This window comes from Chelonia mydas, chromosome 8 (genome assembly GCF_015237465.2).
Source record: "Chelonia mydas isolate rCheMyd1 chromosome 8, rCheMyd1.pri.v2, whole genome shotgun sequence".
Taxonomy (NCBI): domain Eukaryota; kingdom Metazoa; phylum Chordata; order Testudines; family Cheloniidae; genus Chelonia; species Chelonia mydas.
The window spans coordinates 18,068,302-18,087,981 of NC_057854.1; the positions used below are offsets into that span (position 1 = coordinate 18,068,302).

General features: G+C 42.0%; 1 protein-coding gene across 10 annotated transcripts in view; it reads left to right on the forward strand.

Annotated features, from left to right (window-relative positions):
• Positions 1-3,281: 3,281 nt before the first annotated feature.
• TCERG1 (transcription elongation regulator 1) overlaps positions 3,282-19,680 on the forward strand; it is a 56,208-nt gene continuing 39,809 nt past the window's right edge. For 3 of the 10 annotated variants that reach the window (XM_037908047.2, XM_027833196.3, XM_037908052.2), the window contains exons 1-7: positions 3,282-3,491; positions 5,718-5,943; positions 9,476-9,628; positions 9,939-10,212; positions 12,411-12,653; positions 17,771-17,833; positions 18,966-19,202. In XM_037908047.2, the coding sequence (XP_037763975.1) occupies positions 3,391-3,491; positions 5,718-5,943; positions 9,476-9,628; positions 9,939-10,212; positions 12,411-12,653; positions 17,771-17,833; positions 18,966-19,202 (1,297 nt within the window). In that variant the 5' untranslated portion in view covers positions 3,282-3,390. Of the gene's footprint in view, positions 3,492-5,045; positions 5,138-5,717; positions 5,944-9,475; positions 9,629-9,938; positions 10,213-12,410; positions 12,654-17,770; positions 17,834-18,965; positions 19,203-19,680 lie in introns of all 10 variants that reach the window. The other 7 variants (XM_037908048.2, XM_007054361.4, XM_037908049.2 and 4 more) reach the window with 4 other exon arrangements.

The following is a 19,680-nucleotide window of genomic DNA, read 5'->3' on the forward strand; positions in this document are numbered from 1 at the left end:
TCATGCCCAATGCAAATGCAGCATGGATGTTGTGACGTTTCACTCCATATCGTTATGAAAATATGCTTATGATATGAATATGACATAACTGAGATATACTTTATACAAGGTGGCTTCATGTGAGATATCATTGGATGGAAAAGGAGTACTTGTGGCTCCTTTTCTTTTTGCGAATACAGACTAACACGGCTGTTACTCTGAAACCTATCATTGGATAGGTTTTTACTGAATGTGATTATCTGATTTGTATGACTATCATTTCTGTATCTAAGTTAGGAATATTAACTATGTATCTGTATTTTAAATGTGTCACTTTGGGTGTCACCCCCAACCAGCCCTTCAGGTGCAACAGTGGAAAAAGCCAGATAGGGCTAATGGGCCATTAGCAGAGACAATGGACTGTGAAAGGGCTTAGGGTTGTCTACACCTGCACTTTACAGCGCTGCAACTTTCTCGCTCAGGGATGTGAACAAAAGCTAGGGTGAGAAATTACTATTTGTAACCAACTTCTTTGGTGAAACAAGCTTGTTTGTGTGTTTGGTTTTATTTGTTTAGTAATATGCTTTGTTCTGTACCCCTTTAACCACTTAAATCTGCCTTTTATAGTTAATAAAATTTGTTTTGTTTCTTATTAAACCCAGTTTCTGTAATTTCTAACTGGGGTGTGTGTGGGTGGGGGGGGGTGGCAAGAAGTTGTGCTTACCTTCCTCCATCTTGAGGGAGGAGGCGGATTTCATAATATACCTTTGGGTCTCCACTCCAAGGGAAGTGGATACCTGAGTGCTGGGTCCCAGGCTGGCATGACAGGTGTGCTCAGTGTATCTCAGCACATCAGGTGGCATTCTAAGGGGTCCAACCCATCACAGGGTGGTTGCGGGTGGTATTTATAATAGCAACAAATTTTTAATTTCCCGTAGGAAACATAGTCAGCTGTCAGGATTATTTTGTTCTTAGTAAGACCTATTACTAACTAGCTTGTTCTAGCTAGCATTTTACTGATCTGACTGTGTGTAGCTGAAGGCAATACCTCCCGTTCATGTATAAATTTCAAATTGTTAGCTACACTCTTAGGAGAAAGGGCTGGGGATGTAACTGGTAAAGGCGAGGCACAGGTAACTACAGTTCTCTTCTGCCTGTGTCTGGGATGCGCACATTAAAGATCCCATAGCACTTGCAGGGAGATAATCCCACTATTTTGGCAAACATTTCCTTTCTCAGCAGTAAGTTCTAATACCCAAAGCTGTATACAGGGTATTTCTTATGTGCATAACATATGCTGGTTTCCCCCACACACTTATTATACTACCAGAAAACTATAGAAAGAGTTTTGGGATACCTCAGCTAACCCAAAGGGACACAGATAATTAAGGTCTAAACCAAACATAGGGGATACACATGCTTCTGAAGTGAGGGCCTTAATTAATAAAGACTGTTTGTTTAAAAGAAGAAGTGGTACTTTCTCATTCGCTTGCATAGATAATCCTGCATTTCAATATAATTTTTTACTTGCTAGTTATACTTAGTGAATTGAGATGAGAATTTAGCCCTATGGGGCAATTTTTTAAACATGGATATCATGGGTCAGGTGCCACCACAAAACTGTTTTTGGATACAGAAATAAGTTGCAGTTACTCCACTTGTATAAGAACATAAGAATGGCCATACTGGGTCAAACCAAAGGTCCATCTAGCCCAGTATCTGGTCTACTGACAGTGGCCAATGCCAGGTACCCCAGAGGGAATGAACCTAACTGGTAATGATCAAGTGATCTCTCTCCTGCCATCCATCTCCACCCTCTGACAGAGGCTAGGGACAGTTTGTACAGTTACCCATCTGTCATACATATATGTAATTTTACAGGAACAATGTTTAGCCTTAGTTTGAAATTTACTGTGCAAATACTCTCTCACATTCACTGTGCTGGACACTCTCCTATATATTCCGTCTCTTTCACACATGCACAAAATTGATTTCTGTATTTTGTATTTATTGTTGCTGGGCAGGTGATTTTATCTTGATTTTATTTTTCAAGCACTCCAAACTGTGCTTGCCAAAAGGCAGCTGGCTCCAAAGAGTGTGCAAATGAAATTAAACGTGACATGGCCAGTGGCATTGGAAAAGTTCTTACAGTGGGGTGCTGAAAGCTACTGAACAAAACTGTAAACCCTGTATATGATGGAAACCACTTCAAGCCAGGGGGTGCTGCTGCACCCCCAGTACCGCTAGTTCCAGCACCTCCTGGACATGGCAATGTAGGAAGGGGAGAATGGAAGTGCCAATCTGGTTATGATCCCAAGCATATGTGGGGTTTTAAAGGTGGGATGGGGGGCTGTTAGTTAGCCTCCCCCTCGCTTCTCAGGGGCGTTGCAGCAGAAGCATTGTGTGTCAACTACAGGAAATCTAGTCAGAAGAAATCAACTAAAACTATCTCTGTCCTTCTGCCATCCTCAGAAAGGGAGGTGGTTGCCATAGGCGCCGGGGCCACTCACTAAGTACATGAGAGCTTTGCTTAGCTCAGCAGAGCCAGCTTCTCCCAGTCAGCGGCCCCCTTCCGGCAGATTGACCCCCGCTGCCACGCGCCGGCATCTAGGGCAGGCCGTGGGGCAGCGGCCAGCCCGTCAATGGTTTTCTTCAGAGGCCAGCGCCAGCCCCAGCCCCAGCGCCAGCCCCTGGAACTGCCCGGGCAGCCGGCCCGACTCTAGGAGTCCAGGGTGCCAAGGCACCGGGGGGCAGCCACCCCCTGCAGCAGGTGCAGCCACCCAGCCCGCCTCTGGTCCCGCCGCCTGCGCGGCGTGTCCCTGCCAGTAACTTGTGCATTTAGCCTGTAAATTAGACAATAATGCTAATACCGCTCGCTGATTGGCTGGCAAGGTCCTAACTCTGTTCCCTGATTCGCTAGAATATCTTAATTTTGTTTCCTGCTTCGTTGGCACGCTCGCTACTGCCAGAGGGTCTCCGATTGGTTGGAGTGGGAGATTATTCCTTTCTATCATTGGTTGCATGGTACGTCATTTTGTTTTTTGATTGGCCGGCATATCGCTCATCCTGATCTTTGATTGGTTAATATCCTACTCGCCCTATCTTTGAATTGGTTGTATTTTTCTTTCCGTTTTCCTGACTGGATGGCATCTTATGTGAGGTCAGTTCCGGTCTCCCTGTGGGTCACGGATCACGTGATACGGGTCGCCAGGGCCACTGAGGGGAGCGGGACGGCTTCTCGCAGCCAATCACAGCTTGCCTTACTTCCCTCGTTCAAAGTCGGCGGGCCCGATGGCCAATCCTGGTTAGGTCCCGCCCGTACTGCTAGTGAGCGACGGTCCTGTCAGCCAATGACGTGGGGCGCGGCCTGGCGGCGGAGGTGGCGGCTTCGGCGGGGCTGGTGAGGCGGTGATGGCGGACAGAGGAGGTGGTGGCGGCGCTGGGGCTGGCGGCGGCGAGGCCGACGCGGGGGCGGCAGCGGCTGCGGCGGAGCGGTACAATAATGAGATCAGGTAGCGCAGGCCGGCAAGGATTCAGGGAGAGGGAAGAGCGGGATTTCACACGCCCCGTGTTGCGGCCTGGCCGTCGGGCCTCCCCCACCGACCCCTGCGGCTGCAGGCTCCTCCCCCAGGGCCTTGTGGTCCCGCGCGCCCACCCTTCACTCCCGGTGGTTTCGCAGGGTCTTCCGCTTCTCCCCCATGGCCCGCTGGGCAATCTGCCCGTGATCCCTGGGTCCGGCAGCTCCTCCCCCCTCTACCGCCGCAGACCCTCCTCCGGGCCCCGCCATCTCTCTGTATCTCCCCCCTCCCCCGGCGGATCCTCCCCTCCCACGCTCTCTCTGCTTCCCCCTCTGTGCTCCCCGCGGAACCGGGCCCGGCGACTCGTGTGAGCTCCCTGCAGCATGCTGCCTTGGGAGGCAGGCGCTGCCTGTAGGCTAAGCACACCACTAGCTCTGTGTTCCCTGGCGTGACGCACGGTATCCAGGGCCTCAAGGGGCAGATGCAGCCGTGCCTGTCATGTTTGATTTTTCTCTGACTCGTGCTCTCTTTCCATGCTTCCCAAACTGTAGTGTTGCCCCCGTGTTAGTAATTGCATAAAAGCTATAAAGCTAGAACGAAAGCGTTCAGTTTTTTGGGGTAGGATTGATGTCTTTTGGGGGGCGGGCATGCACAACATCCAACAGGCTGGGACTCTCATCCTGATTGGGGTGTTGCACCTGAAACCTGAAATAAAAGTAACGTTCTCTGGTGCCTGGTGCAACAGGCAGGAACTAATGCCAGCATGAGTGGTAAAATAGCTTTATTGGCCTTACTTAATTGGAACATAAGAACCTGCCATATTGGGTCAGACCAAAGGTCCATCTAGCCCAGTATCCTGTCTTTAGACAATGGCCAATGCCAGGTGCTTCAGAGGGAATGAACAGAACAGGTCATCATGAAGTGATTCATCCCTTGTCGCCATTCCCAGCTGCTCACAAACAGAGGCTAGGGAAACATAATGGCTCCTGGGAGCACATAACCTGGTGTTATGGTGATAGGTGTTCTAAAAACTATAGTTCTGTCTTAACAGTACTATTCATGGTGTTGCTGATAAAATCCTGTCCTGTTTGGGACCTTGCTCTCTGACTGTCATTTGCCTTGTTTCTGTCTCATGACCATTAAGATTAGCTGGGATGCTGTTATTGTCAATTCCTAGGATCATGTTTTCCAGGCCTGACAGAAGAGTCTTCTCAGTAAAGAGTGCCCCTAAATTTAGAATTTGCTCCCTTTGGTGCTCCATCACTGTTAGAGGTTGGTGGTCTTTGGGGCATCATTCAAAGCACATTAATTTTGTTTTGCTCTTGGGCATCTCAGGGTTGGTAGCAATGGTCAGTTGTGTACCACATAGTGGGCTGCCCCTGTAATTTCCTTTTTTAAAACCTATGTAAAACAGCACCTGGTTTCTAAAACTTTAGGTGCTTTATGAAACTTAAATCAGCAGAAGTAGAAGTCTGTATAATCTGAGTGCTGAGTTGCATGTGTTTTGCCGTTCACCACCTTATAACCTTTGTTTTTTTCAATTTTGAGTCATCATGCCAACATTGGTATTGCACTGGCACTAAATGGTGGGCAAAATTGTTTTCCTGAGAGCATCAGAAGAGCGTTTGTTGGTTGCAAAGGTGAACGTTTTTTTCTATATATACACTTATTAAGCTGCCTGTGTAGTGGGCTGGGTGGCACATTGGGTTTAGTATATTAGCCTTTCATCATTGCAGATCAGAGTTCAAATCCTTCGTTAGGTCATAAGTGAAAAGGATGCAGATGGTCTCATCCAAGTCCCTGGTGGACACTCATTCACATTATGGAATAGCTAAAAACCTTGGCACAATCGGCAGCCATTGCTCGAGAGGCCTAAGATGTGACTATAGATAGACATGGTGATTCAGGTCATGTTTGAAGTGCTTTGGCAGAGCTGTGTGAGGGAAGCTTGCACAGTGCCTGTCCGTACTAAGATGGTTCAATCTAAAGGTCACTCATTTTCATGAGTGAAAAAAATCATATTCAAACTTCTAATGAATTTAAATTGTGGGGGGGGGGAGAACCTATTAAAGTACTTGTACTTTTAATTTTATCTATTGAAACTTGACAGAATTTGTCATGTCCTTCTGCTTTTACTAGTTTCACTTTTTGTAACACAAATTAATCTATCCTGCAACTAATCAGCAAACACAAATAGTTTTCTTTTGGCTTTACACACAGAATGGCACAGCAGCAAGCACTGAGATTTCGTGGCCCAGCACCCCCACCAAATGCTGTCATGAGGGGTCCACCACCTCTCATGCGTCCACCTCCACCTTTCGGCATGATGAGAGGTCCACCTCCACCACCTCGTCCCCCCTTTGGACGACCTCCATTTGATCCTAATATGCCTCCAATGCCACCTCCGGGAGGGATTCCTCCACCAATGGGGCCTCCACATCTACAGGTAAAGAGTGTATGGGTTTGGTTTTCTGTTTTTGATGTGGATGGATGTGGTAAGAAGTCAGCAGCATTCAGAAGCAATTACAGCAGGAAAAGAAAAAAGTAAATGTAAAAAAAAAAAAAAAAAAAAAAAGATCAGAGCCCAGTTAGTTTTATCACACTGCATGTTGTTCAAAAATATCTAATAGAGGGTCCTTCACATGGTTCCTAAAGGCAAACATAATGGAATCATGTGCGCAGTTAAGATGAATTCATTGACAAAAAACTCCAGTAGTCCAGAGTTAAAATTCTCTGGTAGTGCCTTGTGTCCTTCCAAATCATCAAGTTTAACTACACTCTATCTTTTGAAAACAAGGTAATGAAGAGTAGAGCTAACACAAATTTAAACCTCGGACAACCATTAAAGTTAAGTTACATGCCACCCCCACAATATAACTGCTCCTTGGAGCTGGCCTTAGTCACTTGGAATGGTTTAGTAAGGGTGGTGCTATAATAAGATATGAAGAGTAAAAAGGAGAATGTCCCATTGTGTTGTGATCAACAGTTTTTAATTCCAACATTTATCTACATGCACTCCAGCTGCATTCCTTGTGTTAGATGTGGTTGTATTGAATGGTGGATCAATTAGTTGGAGCAGTTTGGAAGAGTAGTTACTGTGATATGAAAAGAGGTGCATATGTACCTTGAGGGATCAAGTGGGCCTAATTTCAACGCTGGTTCTGTTGAGGTATGTCAGTAGTGGTGCACAGTGGTCTTGTCATGTGGATTGTCATCAGTCTAGTGAAGGGATTGTAATATTTAGCAAATTTGGGTTGGTTGCTATGGAGTGGGCACAGTCTGTGTAGGTAGCTCCTGTTTGCTATGCCTGGCTTAAACCAGAGTTTTGTCTTAGCAAAGAGGTGTACTTTGTCCTACAGTGCTCGTAGGTGCAGTTCCCTGAGTGTTCTGCAGCATCTCCAATGATAGAGTGCTTGTATGTGTGTTATGGGTGTGTTGCGGTATTGCTCGGAGAGAATGGAATTAAGATTATGTTGTGGTGATGGCATATACCTTAACTGTGTATTTTCTGGTGTTTAGGAAGGTGAGCCTGGCACCCTTTCCCACTGCTGGAGGTAGCATGGGGAAGATGGGGAGTTCTGGATTCTCAGGCTGGTGGGGAGGAGTCATGGGAAGGAATTGTAGGTGTATTTGTAAGGGAGGGAGGAGGATTGTGCACAGATGACTCCACTTCTTTTTCCTCCAGGCATGTCACTGGAGGGGAAGGTGCCCAGCTGCCCACCCTTTATGATAATGTTCTGTCCGTGCTTCTGAGATGCCAGAGAGCAAAGACTTCAGAGGATGATCCCTTGTTTGCTGAGAATTGTAGAAAAAATACTTTTTTTGGAAACCCAGTTTTTTATCAAAGCTTTAAGTCATCCAACTGGGTTTTCAAAAACATAGTGTTTGATCTCTTACACAAATAAGGGTTGTTATCTAGGGGTGTTCTGGCCCCTCAGTAGCTGTGCCAGAGCACAACCCTGAGGGGCAGAGCCCTCATCCCACTCCCTCCCAACCCTCCATGCTCTGCTCTGATCATCATTTCCCCCTCCCCCCCATATTCCCTTCGCTCTCCACCAAAAAAGTTATAAGAATCAGAAGAAGTTATGATCTGATCATGCTAGTGGAGCGGTCTATTGCGAACCCTTGACCAGATGACACCGAACATTGATCGCATTAAGTTTTATTGTTCAGGAAAGGGTGAAGACTGAGTCATGATTACGTTACCCTAACCATTTACTGTCTTTCATCTTCACTGTATTATTTTTAAATTCTTGCTATTACTTTAAAGTAAAAACGGAGTTTACATGTAGATTTCATAGCATTTTTAAAATATCACTTTTAAACCAGAAATTTGGACCTCAGGGTGAAATGTCCAAAAGAGCCCTGCAGCACAAAATGCATTTCCTGAAAACTGCCTAGGGTAGGCCTTAAGCTCTCAGTGCCTGGGTGCAGCTAAGGTCCAGTGATGACAGCAAGTCATCTTGAGCCACCTATTCACTCTCATAGCAGGCTGCCAGCAGACCTGTTTTTACAGAGCCCCTAGTCTCGCTGCGTATATATGTTTAAATGCATCCATGATGCTTGTGCCAACCTAGAGTTACAAACATTGTCCTCAGTAACTTTTTCCGTATTGCTTCCTGAAAGAGCCAGGAGGGAGAGGGGAAGCACATGCTAAAATAAATCCTGAGTGACTAAGGTCAGTTTGGGATGGATCAGAGCCTTAGTTTGAGCCCAGGTTTGCCCCAAAAAAGTGGACGAACCAGATGATTTTGTAAAATGCTGTGTTTTAGGGGGTCTGTATTTTGGGGAGCCCCTGGCTCAAATGACCCCAAATTTGAACTGCTTACACTGTCTAGCACAGCAAATTTCAAAAGAATCAGAATATACATATGTTTTTTAGAATACTTAAAATAGTCAACCTTTAAACAGAAGAAATGCTCAGTCTTACTAACAGGAGAATTGTTGCTTTGCTATTATGCTAAAACAGTGATATTCAGACTAAGGCTCTCAAGCCATGAGTGGCTCTTTAATGTGTCTCCTGCAGCTCTTTGCAGCACATGATATTAAAGCACTGTGATTCAATTATTAACCAATCAGGATGCTTTTATCAGTTAACCAATTGTAGTTGATTAAAAATAGTAATACCTGGTCAGTCATTTTTCTGGGAGAATAATATATAAAGTAAATATTTCCCCTGCCTTACTGTTTAAATATGAATATATAGTAGTATAGTAAATGAAGCAATGAATTCATACTACTGTGGCTCTTTTGGGTAATGTTGATCTCTAGTTTGGCTCCTGAACCACTGAGGTCTGAGTATCACTATGTTAAAAGTTCATGTACTATGGGGGACATGCGTGAAATAAGAATTTAGAATGATATTGGGGTGTATCAAATTAGTATTAAGCATTTTAAAATTAAGATTTTTTTGCTACCTTTGGACATTTAGTAATAACTACTTAAGTTGAACTAATCCTCTGCTGGATCATCTGTTTTTTATTTCTCTTCAGTGAGGGGGGAATCATTTATGCTACCCCAGGCCTCTTCTCTTTATATGGCCACTTCTTTGCTGCTTTGCATTTAGTTAATACCTCAAGGCTTGAAGTACTTGTTAAAGCTGTTCTCTGTGCTATGGGTTGACTTGTCATGAGGTGTGGCCCTTGCCTTGATAATGCTAATTGAGGCCATGGCTCCCCTGATTTTCTGTCACTGGAGGCATTCCACTTCCGCAAGCAACGGAGCTAGGTGGATGGAAGCATTCTTCCACAAGGCTGAGGATTTTTCATACTCCCTGAGTATGCTATGTCAATCTAAATTTTAAGTGTAGAACAGGCCAGAGATTGTAACGTTGTTTCAGTGGACTGTATTAGAACAGCATGGAACACTGTTGCTAAGTCTTTTCTTGCTGAGGCTGTGCAGTCAAGTGATACAGAATATGAACGCAAACTGTATATGGCAGACCTGTGACATTGTTACCGTTATATGATTTTACATAGAGGCCACCATTCATGCCTCCTCCCATGGGTAGCATGCCACCGCCTCCTGGTATGATGTTTCCTCCAGGGATGCCACCTGTCACTGCCCCTGGAACTCCAACTATGCCACCCACTGAAGAGATATGGGTAGAAAACAAGACTCCAGATGGCAAGGTAAGACTGGAACCAAATACAGCAAGGAGCTATCCGGAATAGTGAGTGACTGCTACCATGTTACCACATCTGATCTTGTTTGCATTGGTGGTGGTGTTGTGTTGATCTTGGCCATTGAGGCTGCAGATTGTGTATAGTAAGAGTCTTTGTTTTTGTCATGCTAAATAGATAGGCAAAACAGAACAATTTCCTTTTATTAATACATATTCGTATAGATATTAACTTTTTCCCTCCTAATTTGAGGATGGGGGACTAGGCCATTCATTGTGAAAACATACTGTTGTTTGACAATGACTTTTCTACTCTGTAGGTCTATTTCTATAATGCACGAACGCGTGAGTCTGCATGGACCAAGCCAGATGGGGTAAAGGTTATTCAGCAATCAGAACTGACACCGATGCTGGCTGCTCAAGCGCAGGCCCAGGCGCAAGCGCAGGCCCAGGCTCAAGCGCAGGCCCAAGGTGCCTCCACACCAACAACCAGCAGTCCTGCATCTTCAGTGTCTCCATCAACCTCGTCAAGTACCCAGTCCTCCATGACCTCTACTACAACCACAGCCACTTCAATTTCACAGACCATTTCCAGTGAGTTACTGTGGGTTTCTTAGGCTTTGTGAGAGTGGGAAACAAATGCTACCTTGGAGGAAATACTGTAGTAAAGACTTAATGTGACATGTGGCTCCTCTTTGCCAGGTATTTGTTTTTTCTGCTACTGCTACCCATATGTTCTCAAATAACCAAATAGATGCTTAATAGTTATTGATATACTTCCAACAAAACTTGGAAATGCTCTGTTAAGAAAAGGAGGAAGGGGTTGTTCCACCAAGGTTTCCTATCTTACCTGTCTCCAGGATCCAACCTGCCCTTCTGGTTGAGGAGGTGGACATGTCAGTGCTGCCTGTGGAACAAGCAGGGTTGATTGTTGTAGAGCAGAACTTCTCCTTTTTCATTCTGCAGAGCATCCCAGTGCTTCAGTTACTTTGTGTTTGAGTAACAACACAAACCAGGAGAGGTTCTGAGCTTTATTGATGAATGATCCATGTAGTTTGAAAACTATTGCTCTTCACATGGACTGAGCCACTACAATGTTTTCAGGTCACAGCAGCCCCAGGGAATAGGGGATTGACCTTGTGGAATGTATATATTTAGATTGTAGCCATAGCAAATAATCTTACAGTTGACTCATATGTCATTATTTCACTAGACCTGCAAAGCTAGAAAGTAACTACCTAGCTTATTCTCTTGATATATTTAAGTGTAGTGTGTAGGGCGTTATTTTATAGCCTGTGTAGACATTTGTTAAATATGTAACAATGGACAAGAATCACAGATGTTTAGATTCCATTCCATATCAGATCTTTGAGATCCATAGTTTACTCACTGTAGTTTTCTCTGCTTTTGAGGCATATGTTTATAGTGAGGCCCTTTTTATGTAACTTAATAGAGTATTGTAGAAGTTGACTTGACTGTTGGCTGCCAAAAATGTAATTTTCTGACACCAAGCACTAATGAATTTTGCCTTTTTTCTTAAGGAAGTTCTGTTAATGTTGATGCCTGTGGCCAGGTGCTAAAGCTTGTGTTTTAAAAGATCAATTTTCTCAGCATTCAGAATCAGTCTGTAAAGTATTGGGGGTCAGAAGAGCTGGGTTCTAATTCTGACTGTGCCCTTGGTTTATTGTGTGACCTTGAGCAAATCATTTAATCTCTGTATGCCTCAGTTTCCCTATCTTTAAAACAAGAATAACTCTCTTACCCTTTGAGAACTGCAGATAGTGTTTAATATATATATACTAAATATTAAGTATCTTTATATCATTAAAAAAGTGAGTTAATCACTTTATTAAATACAGGAGAAAATAATTTCCTTGCAATATGTTTTTCAGCTTTTATGACAAATTTAATATCTACAACATAATCACTTAGTACAAGAAAAGTGATATTTCTCCATCATTACACTGTATCGTCTTGTAAATTTATAACATTGCTTTCCAGGGTAAAATAAATCAAAATGATGCCTAGTATAAGTTTAATTCTTGAAACGCATTGGCTGCCACTTTTCCTTCTTTTACCCCACACATTGATATGCAACATTAGCATCCTGTCGAAGGCTAACTCGAATCATCCTGCAAGAAATGTTGAAGTGAATGTTTAATATTCATTTACCCACTAGGAGGCACTGAAGGCCACTAGAATTCTTCCATTCCATGACAAAGCATTTTCCTAAACTTTTCTTTGGTTATACATGCTTGAATCATAGTTGCATGGCCACAATCTAAGAATACCACACTGTTGTCATGTACATGCACATGCAAAACTGCTGCCATTATATTGTTTAAACAACAATATTCTTTGTGCATTTGTTCCTTCATTCAAGGTTTTGTACAACTTTCTACTCCTAGTTGTCTCAATCTGAACAGAGGTTCATATTTCACTTTTCACCCAAACAAGTTAGACTAGTTCTCTGGTAACCAAAGCAAAGAAACTTTTGCCACTGCTCTAGAGATTTGTTAGTTATATTATACAAACAAGGGGGTAAGGGAAATAAGAAATATAAATTGATTGATTTGGGGGGGGGGGGGGGGGAATGATATAATGTCACAGGGTGGAGGGAGGGATTTTTATTTCCAGCGAGCATCCTTTTCTTATATGTGCTTCAGTAAGGGATGAAATACTGGATGGTATGTGTAGGGAAATATTTGTGAGTGCTCATATATTTACAGTTCACATGTTGTACAATTTAAGAAAACTACAAGTTTTTTTTTTTCCTTCTTTCTTTTTATCAGCACCAACAACACAAGACCAGACCACAAGTTCAGGTGTTTCAGTTGCTACATCTTCAGTTAGTGTTTCAACCTCCGCTCCTTCTGCTACACCTGTGCAGACTGTACCCCAGCAAGTCCCACAGACGTTGCCTCCTGCAGTTCCTCATGCAGTACCTCAGCCAACAGCAACAATTCCTGCTTTTCCACCCGTAATGGTACCTCCATTTCGTGTTCCCCTTCCTGGCATGCCTATTCCACTTCCAGGTAAATTGGTACACTATAGTTGTCTTATCAACTATGTGTCCATGTTGTCAATTTGTTTGCACTCATGTGTCTACTGTGTATTTAATTGCCTAAATCCTCTCCATTTAGAACATTTTCTGAAATAATTCAGGTTTAGTGGACAGACTTTAAGTAATAGTCACTTGAAACACATTTTAAATATTTAATTTTCTGATACAATTATTAGAAAGTTATTTAAACATGTAAAATCCTTGTTTTGATAATACAAATAAATTAGAATGCACTGAAAAGTGCATTTTATAAATGGATTTTTTTAAAGGGATCGTGTCTATACTCCAGTCCCATACAAAGTAATGAAGAGCTGGATTAATTCTTTAAGTGACTCTGAGACTGTTAATCAACTGTAAAAATAGTTTATTGCCAGTATGCCCTAGCACTACTTTTTTTCATATAGCAGAATTCATGGTTGGTATGTAATCATTGCAGTCACTTTGTTACTTGGATTTAGAGCTTTAATCTTATGCACAAATGGAATAAAACTAGAGGGGACTAAAAGTGAATTACATATTCTAGAGTCTCTCTAATATCCAGGGACCATCGCGGCTACAACTATTCTGCATACATATTCAAGAGCAGAAAGTATTACAATTCAACACTGATCTCAAGTATTCCCAAGCCTGATCTCTTGCAGCCACCAGGAATAGTTGTTGGAAAAGGAACAAAAAGACTTGAGCTGCAAGGGCTCATGTTGAAGCTTAGTCCATGTTCATAGATTCTAAGTCCAGAAGGGACCATTGTGATCTAGTGAGTCTGACTCCTCTATAACACATACCATAGAACTTTCCCAAAATAATTCCAAGAATATATCTTCTAGAAAAACATCCAATCGTGACTTCAGAATTGGCCAGGTTGGAGAATCCACAACCCATGGCAAATTGTTGCCATGGTTAATTACTGACACGGTTAAAAAATTACACCTTAATTTCCAGTCTGAATTTCTCTATCTTCAACTTCCAACCATTGGATTGTGTTATACTTATCTATCCGATTGAGGAGCCCATTATTTAATATTTGTTCCCCGTGTACATATGTATAGACTGTAATTAAGTTACTCCTTAATTTTCTCTTTGTTAAGCATAGATTGAGCTCCTTGAGTCTATTGCTGCAGGGCATGTTTTCTAATCCTTTAATCATTCTCATAGCTCTTCTCTGAACCCTTTCCAATTTATCAACATTCTTGACTTGTGGGCACTAGAACTGTTCACAGTATTCCAGCAACAGTCACTCAGTGCCAGATGAAGAGGTAAAATAACCTCTCTACTCCTACTCAAGATTCCCCTGTTTATGCATCCCAGGATCACATTAGCACTTTTGGCCACAGCCTTACACTGGGAGCTAATGTTCAACTGATCATCCACCACAATCGACTTATCTTTTCCAGAGTCATGATTAGAAAAAAAATCAACTTTATAGGAGTGATACAACAGCACAATATTGCTTTAAAAAGGAAATTATAGGGAAGTCATCAGCTTAAACAAGACAAAATTATACCAGGTTGAGGACAGTACTCTGATATTGAATGTTAGGTAAGTAATTTAGAGGTCTGATTCTTTACGCAACTGCACATGTGCAGAATTTATGTCCCCCGCAGATTTCTTTGCTTCCCTGCAGAAAACTGACTTTCTGACGGGGAAGCAAAGGGAAGCCACAACAGCAGTCATGGGGCCCTCTCCAGCAGTATGTTTTGGGTGTCCAGGGCAGCTGGCAGAGAGAAATCACTGAGGCAGGGGGCAGGACTGGGGAAGACCGGCTGGTGGCTCCTGCTTGTCCCAGCTGTGTCGGGGAGGACGGGACTTCCTCTTTCCCTGCACGGCATCTGGGGCCGGGTCAGACCCACAGCCAGATTTCTCTCCCAGCTGCAGGAATCTCTGCAACCCCCCCCCCTCCCCCAGCTCCTTCACCCATCACTCCTCAGCTGTAGGGGGAGGGATCCCTGTACAGGGAGCTGCTCTCCCATCCGCCCAACCTCCATGTATCCAGACCGCCTCATACCCAGACCCTCCTGCTCAGCCTCACCCCTGAACTCCAAACCCCCCTTGATGAACCCCACTCTCCTGCAGCTGGACCATCCCAACAAGCCACCCGCACCTGAATCCTCACCCCACCGAGCCCCAACCAGGTGTACCTGGATCCCCACCCCACTGAGCCCCACTCCCCCAGCATCTGGACCCCCCCCCTCAACCCACACCTGGATCCTCCCACACTAAGCCCCTCCACACTTGGATCCTGCCTTGCTGAGCCTGCCTTCCCACACCTGGTACATCTGGAATGGAGGAGCAGGGCCCTGGGGTGTTTCTGGAATAGGCCCGGTCCTTGCGCTCTGTCGGGGTTAGGTGCAGCCTCACCACTGAGTCTTTGTCCTGGGGGGTAGCTGTACAGTGATTTCCCACCTCTGTGCAACCAGTGGCCTGTGTTCCCCAGTGCCATGCTGGAGCCTTCACATTTATTTGACAAATAAAATTTGCAGAATTTTAAAATTGTGTGCAGAATTTTTATTTTTTTGGCACAGAATTTTAAATTTTTTGGTGCAGAATGCCATCAGGAGTAGATTCTTACATATTTTGGGGAGTTAAGGGAAAAGAATAACTAATTATTAAGTTTTAAAATAGGCATCTTAAGTCAGGATGAAGAAAGTTTGACTACTCTTAACTTCAGTTCCTGCCTCTGCCAGCAAATGATCAGTGTAAGATGAAGGATCCAATATTCTTCATGTAAGATGCATATTCAGCTATTCGTAAGTGTAAACTGGCAGGCAAAATTTGAATGATCAGTACAATAAGGAAACAATTTCAATATCCAATAAACTGCCCATGAACAAAGGACACTTGTATTTTTTGTAAGTTTCCAGTGCAGAAACTCCCACACTGAACACTACACTGGAAAAGAAGAGAGAAGTGTGAAAAGCAAACAAAAAACCTTGGTTATTTGATGAAACATTTTCTTCAAATTCTCTCAGAACATGAATATAGTTTCTGAAGTTCTGGAAGACTTATACCTGACCCATTTTCCCTTTTCACTGGGAAATAACACATTGGATTGAACTGGGAGGACTCCATGCAGTTTTGAATATGTTTTCTTTGATTGTTCTAAATACACATTCTCTTTGATTACGGAACAAAACTATGTTTTGTTTTTGTTTTTTAATTCAGATAAAATTGATTTAACTTGGTTGTGCTTTTTTGTGATGTTCCTAGAAAGCCTTGGAATATTCCCACCATAACTACAAAATGCCTGAAGAGATGAATTTTTAAGAAACAAGCTAAAAAGATCCTGTTAAAATATTAGCAGAATTTAAAAAGACGTATTGAGCATAAGTTTGTAGCTCTTTTGTGTTAGGCAGTGATGAGCATGAAGCCATCCAGAGAGATCACTTCATATGAAGAAAAAAGAGCTGAGCAGTGCAATTGACAAGTGATCTTGACATTTAAAGTTCTGCAGCATATTGTGAAATGACACTAAATTAACTCTTCCGTTGTGTTAATATCTTATGATACTAAATTTTAAAGTTGGTCTGCTTACTCTTAATTCATATGTGAAAAGCTAGCTATACATTTAAAAATGTGAAATTTGTCAGAGGAAACCGCTTTTTTCCCCCCTGTAGTTGCTAAGAAGTCTGCTCTTCAGTAGAACCAATTTCAGTGATCAGACTGATGACATTATTTATCCTGATTTAGTTTTAGGACATACTGTAACTTCCTTAACAAAACAAATCTTTACATACATTCAAAGGCTGTAGCATAAAAAAAACCAAAACAAAACAAAACTAGACAAACTTCATTCAGTACCATTTGATTCAATGCTTCGGTATCCTAATTCATACATACTACATAAATGCTATTAGAAATTTTAATAAAAGAGCTCAAAACTAAAGAGCACTGAAATTTTGTCTTTTCTAAAAGTTTTTTTATATAAATTGGAAGTGTATTTTCTATATTAGATTTTTTATAAAGAAAATTAACATTTATTTTGGTTATAAACACAGGGGTTTAATTTCACTTTGTGTTGTGGGAATTCTCACCTCTTACTACTTTCATATGGTGGGAATTGAAGCATTTTAGGGTCTGGGGGTATATTTCTGAGTTTTTCAGTTACCAGTCTGAAAGTACTGGATCGATACTCAGAAATACTATACAGTCATGACCCCTTCCCCCTAAAATGAACTGTCTTCTGGAATCTTTTTTTCCTCCCTTTTATTCTCTCACCTCTCTTAGTGATTTTTCATCTCACTGAAGGGGATTAGATGCCACAGCTTCCATACCTTTCAGTGTCATTTCTTCAGTGAGCTAAAAGCAGTTCATGGTACTACGTCTCCCAAAGGCTAAATGTTCTGCCTACCCTGCATTCCTACCCCATGCTGCTCCACAGACTGTGACAGAGCTAATACTTCCTACCACTGACCCACGAGTACAGTTTCTTTGTTTGTGTATATTTCTTCACCCCTTCACAATTTTCTTTTTGCCTCTTCTCTTTCAGCTTCAATGCCTTTTCCTAATTGCCATCGCCTCCTCTTTCCTTTCTGGTTGAAATTGTGCTTTCGCTGCCACTACCACTCCCACCTTTGTCTTAATTATTAAAATTGTACCTCCACTGTTGCTCATGCCTTCTTTCCAGCTGGAGCAGGAGCAGGAGCAGAATGAAACTGACAGGGACTGCAAGAGTTTCTGCAGCTGCTTCTAATTGGCCTCTTCTGGGCAAATGCTATGAGCAAAACTACCCTCAGCACAATCTCCTGCAACATTGTCCCATACAGAGGGGTGAGACTCTACCCCACACTGAATTTAAACCCCTGAATCCTCGCTCAAATGTTTTTATAAAGTCCTAATGTATGTTAAAACTGTGGTTCAACGTAAAACAGTAATTGTTGCTGTAATTTAGAGCTAGTTTTATAGTTGATCTGGCACCACTTTTCATAATCTGTTGAAACAAAAAAGAATTTACATATTCCTGCCTGGGATGTGTCTTTTCTATTGGAAAATGGCATTCTAAATTGTAGCAGGAAAATTTGTATTATTCAGACTTCCAGTAAAAGCCGACATACAATGGCAGCTTTCCAACATGCTTGCTTATCCATTTTACAGGTGTAGCAATGATGCAAATAGTCAGCTGCCCGTATGTAAAGACAGTCGCTACCACCAAGACCGGTAATTTTTAAAACCATCTTAGTTCATTTTGTCTGTAAGTTGGCATGGTAGTGAATGTTACTGTTTATCTTTTATTTATTTATTTGCTTTCCCCCAGTGAATGGATCTATATATTTTTATTTTCAGAAAAGGTCTAAATGAAAACATATTGGCCAGCAAATAACTTTCCTAATGAGTTGTTAGTGTTAGTCTATTTAGTACAAAAAAGCTACACAAATGCACATTATTTTAATCATTGATTTCTGAGATAAATGTGAACCTCCTCGTGCCTATACTACTTAGTTTTATTTCTTGTGTGTGGGGATATTTATTTTTTCTACTTCCATTTGTACAGTGACATGACTGCTTGCATGTTAGTATGTATGTGGTGTATGAGTGTCTTAGTATAAATCTTCATTTTAAGGTTGTGCATTATTTAAAAATAAGCCATTTTCAGGAACAGATGTGTTTTTATATAAAAAACAGTTGCTTGTTTCTCCAATAATGTACTGATTTGGTTTTTTTGTCCCAGGGTAAAAGACATTATAACTTGTACTTTATTATTAAACTGCTCTAAATTATGACCATATTGTGTTGGTCCTATTTTCTTACTTGAAAACAAATTTGATTTCACTTTCCAAAAAACCTGGTATATCAGGCAAATGGTATAGTAATATTATGTACTGGCTCTTCATCTCTAGGTACTTGCTTACCATTTTGCCTTAGGACATGAGCAAAATGGGTTTGGTAGTCTGTCTCAAGTACTCCACAAAACCATCACAGCATAGTTCAGTATTACTCTTTTAAAAGCATTATGTCATCAGACTTTACCTTGAACTGAAATAGCAGGGATTTTGCTCTTGAAATACTGATATTGAATGCCTAAAATGCTATTACTCTTTAGATCCCTGCATTTTAAATAATTGTACTTTGCCCAGTTGAATATGGACACTTGTGATTTAGAAACATGGTAGTACAGTTAGTAACATCAGCTTCCAATTTTTGAAAAAACAGACTTATTTTGTAGTAGTTTACATTAAACTATATGCTTAGTTGATTATCATAAAACAATATTTTGGTGCTTGTGTGTGTCAAAATGATACTTCATTGTCACTCGCTCTTTTGTTTTGTTTTTTATTGCTCCTTTATGTAGGTGTCTTGCCAGGAATGGCCCCTCCTATTGTACCTATGATCCATCCTCAGGTTGCTATTGCCGCTTCACCTGCTACTTTGGCTGGAGCAACAGCAGTCTCTGAATGGACAGAGTACAAAACAGCAGATGGGAAGACTTACTATTATAACAATAGGACTTTGGAATCAACATGGGAAAGACCCCAAGAACTGAAAGAGAAAGGTACAGCATTCGATTTTAGAGTCCAGCCACAACTAGGTATGATCACTTTTACGACTTACTATAAACATTGTTGCAAAATGTGAATGAGAATTACTTTAATCCTCTTCTCCCTTAATTATGATTTCCAAAATGTGTTTCTAGTGGTAACTTTGGGTTGGGTGTATCTCTGAGTTAAAGCATATTTGTCTTCTACTATGTTAATAAGTGTTCATTGCTGCTAAACCATGGAACATTAGATATATAAACACACACCCTCCCCCCCCCCCCCCCCCCCCCCCCCCGCTTAAAATAACTCTAAACCATGCTAGTTAAGACTGCTGCCCATGATCTAATTGACAACTCAGTTTTCACTAATTCAGCTTACTTCTCCTGAATTGAGAGGGCCATAAGACAGAGAACATCTGAATTAAGTTCCCTGAATAAAGAAGCGTTTTCTAGATCCTCATAATATATAAAATATATTTTAAAGAAAAGAAATAGGTGCAGAAGAATGCTCAGAAGGCTGTCTCTCTGC